The 10,374-nt window shown below is 43.0% G+C and overlaps 1 protein-coding gene across 1 annotated transcript; it reads right to left on the bottom strand.

Moving 5' to 3' along the window:
• Positions 1 to 864: 864 nt before the first annotated feature.
• LOC111892491 (uncharacterized) lies at positions 865 to 3,905 on the bottom strand. Its single transcript, XM_023888528.1, has 3 exons — positions 2,209 to 3,905; positions 1,876 to 2,089; positions 865 to 1,095 (listed from the first exon to the last, which is right to left on the bottom strand). Exons 1-3 carry the CDS (start codon positions 3,903 to 3,905, stop codon positions 865 to 867), a joined length of 2,142 nt encoding a protein of 713 aa, XP_023744296.1.
• Positions 3,906 to 10,374: the final 6,469 nt, after the last annotated feature.

Here is a 10,374-nt window from a genome sequence, read left to right as displayed (position 1 = left end):
CGGGATATGGGGCTCGGATCGGGGAGCTCTTGGCGAGCATGCTGACTATACCCCCACAATAAATTTTTCCCGACGGGGAAGTGCTGAAACGGAGGAGTTTGCTGCATAGAAATTGGCTATAATGAGGTACGATATTTTTTTTCTAGGTGGGCCATTGCATAGAGGATTTTAGCTCCAGCGCGCTAATGGTGCTTCGCTCCTCTCTAGGGATGATGAGTGAAGCAATAATCTGGTGGGCCACCTTCATCACAAGATGGATAAGTGATGAGGCTTTAGCCGCATTGGGGACATACGGATGCAGATGGGTGAGTTGGGTCCACCACCACAGATCGTTGTAACCTACAATTGAGTCATTGGGGCCAAATGTGTTTTCGGTTGGGGCCCCAACAATGGCATTGATTTGATCTAAGGAAATGGCGTAGTCATGATTCATGAGAAGGAAGTTGAGGACCCCGTGGTCCAAATAGACCGAGGATAGAAACTCAGTTGTTGGGACTTTGTAGTTGAGTTCGTGGACCTACAACAATCCTTGCCATCTGATGTTGCTAAACAAGGTGCGAACTTGCTTATAAATGTGCAGCTCATGGAGGGATGGCACATGTGCAAACTTTTGGATGGTGTGACTACGCTGAAGAAATGCTTCAAGTTTGGCCTCTTGAATTGGACCAAGACACACTACACCACCATGAGCCGGATTAGGTGGCGGTGAGGGCGGGGGCGACGGGGACCAAGGTGGTGGTGATAGGGACCTAGGTCTATGATGAAGGGCGGATAACTTAGTGTGCCTAGGTCTCTTAGAAGGTTCACCTTTCGTAGTCAAAATTTAGGTCAAGTCAAAAGTCAACCGGTCAATAAGTCAAAAAGTCAACTGTTGATGGGTCCAGTCAACACAAGCTTAGCCACCAAAATTTCGCGGGAAAATTGGTTTTGAATGATTTCCAAGTGATAATCAAGTCCAATTTGACCACAATTGCATACAATTTGACCTAAGAACACAAAATCCACAAGTGAAGAATTGGAAGGATTGTACTGAATCGTTAGTGGAAATGCGTTGTTGTTGATGAGAAAGACCTTCTTCAACCTCCCCAAGCTTGCCTACATGAAGAATTAAGCACAAAAACACAAAATTATTTAGATAATTTCGGACCTAGGGTTTGTCAAAACCCCACCATGAAAATGCAAGAAAATGGTGTATTAGATGTAGGAGATGAAGTGGAGAAGATGAAAGTCAAACCGCTTTGTAAAAATCTTGTAAAAATTAAAGGGATTTGAGTGAATATCGGACATTGGGGTTTTCTTGGAAGAGAGGGGCTATTATGGAATGAATGTGTGTGTAAATGAGGCTAAATCCCGATTTTAATCCTTAAAAATCACCAAGTCTGCTGCGCGAACACAACCCGTGTTGCCACAGGCCAAACCAACACGCCCCGTGTTGGTGGCAAAAATGTTGAGTGATGCCTGACACGACCCGTGTTCCATGTAAGCCAAAATGGAACACGGCCCGTGTTGCTCTCTGAATGTGACATGGTGTTTTTTTTCATGAACACGACTCGTGTTCAATGTAAGCTAAAACTAAACACGACCCGTGTTCGTCTCTGAATGCCATTCCTCACTTTTGAAACTTAAAATTTCCCCTCTCATTCAAATGAAGTGTTTTTGCATCCTGAGGTCCGTTTGGTGATTTGAAATCATGTTTAAATGCATTTGGAACATTAAAAACCAAAAACTTCAAAGAAATAGAAATGTTTTTAAAGAAAATGACAAAAATACCCCCGGGTTGCCTCCCGGTTAGCTGCCCTTGTTTTAAGTCGTTGGCTCGACTTTGCCCCCGATTATGCTTCAATCTTGGTACGTGGGCCTCTCCAATACATTAACCTTCGCACCATGAATATTCTTTAAAGGGCTTGGTGGGGTTTTTGCTCCTGAATCTTGCACTTGTTCTACCGGTGGAAGGAATTTGGCTTTGGTAGTAGGTGGCTTGGATTTCATATCATCACTCCTCATATGCTTCTTGTCATCAATAAACTCTAAAATCTCCAACACCTCATTATCCATATCAAACTTCTTTGCAATCTCTTTGGCTTTGTCCCTGTCTAGTTTTCGTGACAAAACTAACTCTAGAAATTCATTATTAGACAAGTTCAAACCCTTTTTTGTTGAGGGTTGGATCAAATTGACAAAATTAACAGATTGAACATCAGAAGGAACCTTTTTTCTTCATGAACATTGAAGTTGATAACTTCACCATCAAATTCCATACTCAAAGTTCCATTGTAGACATCAATTTTTGTTTTAGAAGTTTTAAGAAAAGGTCTACCCAAAAGTATGGAACTTGAACTTAGAGAGTCATCATCTCCCATATCTAAGACATAAAAATCATTCGGGAAGACAAGTTCATCGACTTGCACTAACACGTCCTCTAGTACTCCCTTTGGGTGTACCAAAGACCGGTCAGCAAGTTGGATGATCACACCGGTTTTGCTCAAAGTTCCTACACCAATTGATTTGAAAAGAGAATATGGTAGGACATTTACGGATGCACCTAGATCAAGCATAGCTCGGAGTACATAAAGATTCCTCAATTTGCAAGGCACGGTAAAGACATCGGGATCCTTGCACTTCGGGGGCATCCTCTTTTGCAAAACCGCAGATACATGCTCCCCAACTGTTACGACTTGATTTCCTTTTAATTTCTTTTTAGATACACAAAGATCCTTAAGGAACCTTGCATATCGAGGTACCTGCTTGATGGCCTCGAGGAGTGGAATGTTGATTTGAACTTTTTTGAACATTTGCATGATCTCACTCTCCTCCCGTTCTTTCTTCGTGCTCTTTAATCTTTCAGGAAATGGAGCATGTGTGGCTTTAGACTCAGTGATGAAGGGCTTCTTTTTTATTGTTTTCTCTTCCTCCTTCTCTTCTTTGGTTGCCACTTCGACCGCTATTTCTTCTTCCTTTTGATCATCCGGCACTTTTGGACCATCATAGCTCTTTCCGCCTCTCAATGTGATCGCACACACGTTGCGCCTTAGGTTTGCTTCAGTTTGGGCAGACAACTTTCTTTGAGATTCTAGTTTGCTTACGGAAGTAGCAAGCTGTGAAACTTGTTTCTCTAAGTTCTTTATGCTTGCTTTTGTTTCTTGTTGGAAAGCTTGTGTACTAGTTGCCAAACTCTTCACTATGTCCTCTAAGGACATATTTGATGAACCTGCTTGTTGAGGAGGGTGTTGTGGCTGCCTTGGCTGAAAGTTTTGTGGTGGAAAAGGTGGTCTTTGTTGGTATTGATGTGGTTGACTTGGTTGATAACTCCATTGTTGATTTCCTCCCCAACCTTGATTATTGTTCCATCTTTGATCACCTCGTGGTTGCTCATGTCCCCTTTGGTTCAACCCATAATAACCTCTCATGACTTTCACTTCTTCATAATCCTCATCTTGAAGTTGAGGGCACATGTCGGTTGGATGTCCCACTTGAGTACAAATACCGCAAGGGCGGGGTGTGGGTTGCACACCTTTGTCTTTAGCTAGCATCATTACAACTTTTATAAGCTCGGACAATTGAGCTTCAATTTGAGGAGTTTGGACTTCCTTTACACCTCGGGGTGCATCCATGTACCATTCTTCATCATGACTTGAATGTTTAGAATCTTCAGCCATGTTTTTGATCAAGTTGTGGATTTCGGTGGGAGTCTTGTCGGGTAAAGATCCGCCACTGGAGGCATTAAGAAGTCTTCTTTCCATTGGATTCATGCCTTCAATGAAATATTGGAGGAGCTGGTATTCGGTGATTCCATGCTTTGTGCACCGGGCACAAAGTTTCTTGAACCTTTCCCAATATGTGTGAAAAGCTTCTCTCTTATGTTGCTTAATCCCAATGATTTCCCTCCGTAGGGATGAAGCTTTCATCTCCGGAAAGTATTTGTCCAAAAAGAGTCGTGCAAGATCTACCCAAGTGGTAACCGTCCCCGGTGGGAGGTCATAGAGTTAGTCTTTTGTTGCATCTTGCAGCGCGAAGGGGAATGCCCTAATATAAGCTTGATTTGATCCTCTGTGACATTGTGTGGTTTCATGCCAACACACACAACGTGAAACTCTGTGAGAAACTTATGGGGATCTTCGTTTTCTAAGCCTCTAAAGGTTGGGAGGAGGTGGATTAGACCGAATTTTAGCTCAAGGTTTGTGGCAGCTGGATATGTAATGCAAAGAGGTTGTTGTGTGACCTCTTGCCTCGACCATTGACGGAAGGTTTGCTCGGGTGGTGGGTTTGGAGGTGGATTCCCTCCATGGTTATCTCCCATGGTGTGAATAATAGCTGAAGTTTCTGTGGGTGTAGTGTTTGGGATATTATAAGTAGGTGAAGATGGTGGAGTGGTATTTTTGGGTGAGGATGGTTGAGATGAGAGTGATAGGCTTTCTGTTTCTAATGAGGACACACTTGAGAGGGGTATGTCCTCCCAAATGTTGATTATTGGAGGGTTAGAAGATGAAGAAGTCTCGGAGCCCGGTTGCTTCTTACGATGCTTGGCTTGCTTCCTTAACTTCTTTGCAGTCTTCTCTATCTCCGAGTCAATTGGCAATGGTGTACCTGTACGGAATGATCTTGGCATAAACAATTAGTAACACCGTTTCCCCGACAACGGCGCCAATTTGTTAGGCGTGTCAAACCCAACGAATAATAGGGGTACGATATACTCCAAAATAACACTACTATATTGCATTAAAAGGTAGTACAAGGCAAGTAGGGTCGATCCACAGAGACACGGGACAATTGGTCTATACCTCTTTGCACAAGGTAATATGGTCACCAATAGTAAAGAGACGGGGGTTTAGAATGCAATGATTAAACAAACAATTAAAATATAAGCAATCAACTAAATGTGTGAATTAAATTCAGAATTTGTAAGGACTCCAACTCTATGTATGACAATTTAGCAATGCGATTCCAAGATAACATGATATTTGCTAAATTCTATCTAAGTTGGTACTTGAAAATGTTAACAAGATCTAACACTTCCCATGCACCATATTAATTAACCAAAACAAGCTCTTTGATTAACCTTAACCTTACTAACCTAATCTAAACACGCTCTTAGAATTAGATTGAAAGATTGCATTAAACATTCTGTGAATGTTCCCAACAACACCCAATACTCCTCACAAGCTCGGGAGCGTAAGAGTGTGTGAATAAGATTTACACTAAATTCATTAAATGGAAATCAGTTTAGTGCTTGTTACTTGTTCAATTTCACAAAATGTAACACCCGTTTATTTATTAGTTAAATAAATAAATTAGTGAACGAATGGTAGCCTAAAATAAATAAATAAACATATAGAAGCCCTAAAATCAAGAATAAATGATCAAGGAGTTAGTTCGAGGAGTTAAAAGTTATAACTATAGAAGTTGGGGAATGAATTGTAATTCACGGATTAGTTTGTAAAGAATGTTGGAAGTTGAGAGTAATTTGGTAATTATGGGTTTAATTTGAAATAAAATCATGAAGGAAGGGGTTAAAGTGTAAGTATTGGATTCAATTTAAGAATAAATTATGGAGGAGGGTTGTTTAGTAATTTTGGGATTTATTTTGTAAGGAATTATGGAAGGGAGGGCTAAAGGGTAACTTTTGGATTTAAATTGAAAAGGATATGGTAAGGAGGGACTGGAGGTGACAAACTTGTAGAAAGTTTGGATGGGATACGGGACTTTAAACCCGTGCGTTCTTTCCCTCCCATGTTTGGATGAACAAACCCTAACCCTACTCACGTATGATGTAGCTGCCACTCCCACTTACTCCACCTCCGGCGCCGCTCCTACCTCCGACCACCCAACACTGTCAAGCGATCCATGTTGCCGATTCGTGGCCTCCAGCCGCCGCTTTTGCCGGGAACGAGAACCGATAGCCGAACCACCGAGATTTGTTGCCTTATTGCACTGAGACGGTGAAGTTATAGTCGCCGCTGTCCACCATCTCATGTCACCTCTCTTCTCTATTTCTTGCTGCCGGCGCTGCTTTGTTCATGGTGGTCTCCGTTTCGCAATCGCGACCACTGTCGCTGCATGGCTCGATTCAGTTACTCGAGTCACTGCTTCAAATATTGCAGACTATCGTCGTGGAGCCGTTGTCGTTGCAAATCACCGTCGCCAGCCGCCCGCCCTTCTTCTTTCGTCGGCGTTTCGTTCCATCTTTGACCACCATCTTCCGCTGCCGTTGCGTTTGCTGCCGATGAAGTGAGAGTTCGAGCCCCCGCTGTGGTTGCTAGGGCTGTTACTGCCGTCGTCATACGCCACCATGAGGTGGGTGGTCGTTTCCATTTCCGAGAAAAGGACGTGTATTATGTGCGTGTTTTGGTGTGTGTTCCATTATACAAGTTGCGCCTTGCATCCATTGGTTGTATGAGTGACTTTGGCCGGAAAACCCACCGCCACCACCGTGAGGTGGTGGTTGCCACCATGTACCGCCGGGTGTGTGTATTTTAGTGTGTGTGTGTGTGTGTGATTAGTTTGTTTAGTGTGTTAATTTTGGGATCATAGTTGTAAAATGTAATAAAAGGAAGAGCAATGAAAAGAAAATGGAAAACCACCACCTTAGGGTGGTGGCTGCCGCCACCGGCCGCCGTGTCGGGTGGCGTTGCGCTTTGCCTCTTGTGATAGATTCGTTTGGGGTGCTAGAAAACCTAATGGGCTCAAAGGAGCTCTAATGGGCCCAATGAAGGTTAATGGACTCTAATGGACCCAATAAACTCATATGGGCTTAATAAGATTTTAGTGTGCTTATTAGGCCCAATAAAGCCCTAATTGACCTAAAAGCCCAACAAATTAATAATGGGCTAGTATTTGTGTTGGAAAACCCCTAATGCCAATAAAACCCTAATTTGGGGAATTAATCGGGACACACAAGAATTATTTAATAATTTAAGATATTAAATAATAAACTTTGGCAAAGATTAATCTAAGCGATAATGGACTTAATGGATTAAGTCCTTAATGGGTTAAGTAGGAAACTTAACCCTAATCATCATTTTATATGAAACCCTAATTTCACTTGGGTTTATTGTTGGGCCTTTCTTTTGGGCCTTGAGGGTTGGGTAATTAATGGGCCATCCAAAGTCAAGCCAATGAACTAGAATAATTTAATGGGCCTGGGGTAAGGCCCATGTAAAGGGCTTGGGCCCAATTTGGAAAATTGGGCCATAGATGGTCCATAGTTTGGGCCTTAATGATTATATGATGTTGGGCCTTAGAATGACACCATGTATAGGCCTAGGCCCAATTTGGAAAATTGGGCCATGTGTTGGGCTCTGATTCATAATTGACTTTGGGCCTATGGATCAGGCCTTGGGCTTGAATAAGCCAAGCTAGGGGTAATGTAGTAATTACCCAAAGAATGTACTTATGGTTATGTATTATGACCCAATTATTAATTGGGTGTTATTTTGGTGTTGACAGTTCGGGAATCTGTCAGCCAGCAGATGGGGTCGAGTCTGCGGGACTTCAGCAAGTGTGGGATTGTGTCTTCGGGACTTCAGCAGTGTGAGGTGAGTTACCTTCCAGTAGCGGTGGGTCTAAGGCCACAATGCCGGCCCACCAGTAGGAGACGTATGATAGATGATTGTCTCTATGATATCATCTAGGTTTTCTACTACCTGATATGTTATATGCTAGCATGATATGTTATATGTGATAGTAGTAGAGTTCGGTTGTTAGGACCGGAGGGTAGTCAGACACCCCAGATACGTCTGACAGTATGTGATGTTATGTTTATATGCTAGCATGATCTGTTATATGAGTTAGAGGTAGTAGGAGGGGAGCAGTCCCCGAGTTCGGTTGTTAGGACCGAAGGGTAGTTCAGACACCCCAGATATGTCTGACAATCTGTTATGTTATGATATGTGATAGTAGTAGTAGCAGTAGTAGTAGTTGGGGGTGAAATAGTCCCCGAGGTTCGGTCGTTAGGACCGAAGGGTAGTCAGCACCCTAGAATGGCTTGACATGGGTAGTCAGCACCCCATAATGGCTTGACACGGGTAGGTCGGCACCCCAGAAAGGCTGTACCGGGTAGGTCGGGCACCCCAGAAATGCCTGGCAGTATGTATGTTATGTGATTGTGTGGTATGTGGTATGATGGAGGAACTCACTAAGCTTCGTGCTTACGGTTTTCAGTTTTGGTTTCAGGTACTTCGTGTTTAAAGGAATGGAGCCGGCTTGATCGCAGCGCATCACACTATGGTTTTCCGCACATGAGATCTTTGGGATTACACTCTGATATTGTTTTATGATAACATGTTTGATTATTTCTACTTTGGTTTTGACATGACATAATATTACAGATGTATTATTACACTGTTGGTTTTAAAATGATGTAATTAAAAATGAAATTTTTGGCCTGTATTTTGGGATGTTACACGTTGGTATCAGAGCCTTGGTTTGAGGGATTTGGGCACACTCTCGGGTGTGTTTGAACTCAAACTAAGGACTTGGTATGAAAATTTTCAAAAGTAAAATCATTTTATAAAAAGAAGATTGAAAAGAGAAAATGACTTTGAAAAGAATAAGGTGTGTGATGCGTGCAAGCAGCCGAGCTCAAGTAAGTTTTCCCCAAGATACCCATACATGTTATGATATGCTTATGAGAACTGCATGCTAGATTAGGGGTAAGGATCTAGGATGATGACTTATATGCCTATTATATGTGCTTGTAGACTTGCATGCTAGTACTGATCAGTCAGTGATAGGATAGCCTGTTTAGGTTATGCCTGATTGTATGAGCCTTTGAATTGCATGTACAGATTCCTAATTAGAGGATAGAATGATTTGATTGGAATATGATGTTTTAGATTTTCCATTGTCTGAATGTTGTTTGATTTGTGCTTTGTGGGACTCTTAGTGATGTGAGTTAGCTACTAAGTGAATATGCTAAGTCACATGGGACACGGGCCGGATAATCTCAGAGTGATGGACTCGACCCTATTGTGCAGCTCTTGTCTGAGTCCAACCGTTCTAGGGATGAGTCTTTTACTCGAAGGATTATATGATCTCTGTTGCATGTGACTATATTCATGAGGTAGCTAATTGAGATTACTGGGAATCTTTCAGCAGCTGAGGCCTGGGTGGGTACGAGAACCTAGGGAAGCCTAGGATATGTTTCAGTGGGTTAGTAGTGAGGCTCAGTGACTCTTGGGTACCAGTTAGAGGAAGTGACTTGGAGGATTCGGGAGGATTGCTGAGGAAAGTATGGATAGGTGTGGAAGGTAGTATTGGGCCCGTACTACTGAAAGCACAGGATCCATACTCGAATCTGTAAGAGTCTTGGAGAATCTGAGAAGCTTCAAGGAATAGTTAGTGACCTGGTTTGGGGACAGAGGATGTTCTAGTGTTGCAGCTTGGCCATTGGAAAGTGAGCTAGCGAGAGTGACAGGGTGTCAGACCCTAAAGGATGTCTTCCAAGAGTTTATAGATACGAGATCGATTTGGAGCACTTGAGAAGAGGCTCTTACCAGGTGCGTATAGTAGAGGGTCTCGGGAAGAGACCCATGACTTCTGATCATTGGGTGAAAGGCCAGCAGGGCCTGAGTCAGAGCAGCGCGTACGAGAAAGTACACGAGGGAGTTTGTCACTCCAAGGGTTCAGGCTGCTACAGGGTAGCAGGATTGGTCATGTCAGCATAAGAGGATCAGTAATCCTCCAGATGTTGTGGGTATGTCATCTTCTATGATATTAGGTGGATGTTTGGAGTACGTACCGCTTTGGAATTGTGAGCGAGTTTGGATAAGTCAGACCTCAGGTCGGTTTTCTGCTAGTGTTTAGGTTACCAAGGATTATATATGCCATCCTGCATGCCGAAAGGTCCTTGATGAACCCAAAGAGGGTAGTGTCAGTCGCGGGTGTAGATGCATAAGTGGTTGGTCATTGGATGTTCAAGAGAATTGTGTTTTTGCATGGGCCGTGTTCGGTTAGAGTTCAGTGGAACTGCAATATTGGGAGAGGAAATGAGGATTCGTTAGCTAGAGTGAAGATTAAGGTCTTCAACTGACAGCATGTTAGATGGATTGAGGTGTCAGACTGGATCAGATTTTAAGAGTACTCAACGAGATTTCCGAGGATGGGAGATCTCAAGGTTTAATCGGCGATTAACGCCAGCATTGGCAGGCACAGGTTGTCATCAGTGGGATATTAGAAGGCAAGAAGGATTGGGAATCCTTCAATTCTCATGTGATGTGAAGACTTAGCCGAACCTAAGTGGGGGAGAGACTTTTCATAAAGTTCTCCAACTATGAGTTCTGGTTGTGCAAGGTGCAATCTCTTGACCACCTTATCAACCAGAAGGATATTCTAGTTGATTCGGCCAAGATAGAGGTCATGATGCGGTGGGAGATTCCG

This window comes from Lactuca sativa, chromosome 5, assembly GCF_002870075.4.
Source record: "Lactuca sativa cultivar Salinas chromosome 5, Lsat_Salinas_v11, whole genome shotgun sequence".
NCBI classification, from domain to species: domain Eukaryota; kingdom Viridiplantae; phylum Streptophyta; class Magnoliopsida; order Asterales; family Asteraceae; genus Lactuca; species Lactuca sativa.
Note: the sequence above shows the minus strand (reverse complement) of the source record. Positions and strands in the feature narration are given on the sequence as shown.

Excerpts from the sequence above, each read along its gene's own strand:
- LOC111892491 (XM_023888528.1), bottom strand. The coding sequence starts at position 3,905 with ATGAAAGCTTCATCCCTACGGAGGGAAATCATTGGGATTAAGCAACAT. Across the intron at positions 2,090-2,208 it reads AATGTTCATGAAGAAAAAAG|GGACAAAGCCAAAGAGATTG; the intron begins GTTCCTTCTGAT and ends AAAACTAGACAG. Across the intron at positions 1,096-1,875 it reads AGAATATTCATGGTGCGAAG|GCAAGCTTGGGGAGGTTGAA; the intron begins GTTAATGTATTG and ends TTCTTCATGTAG.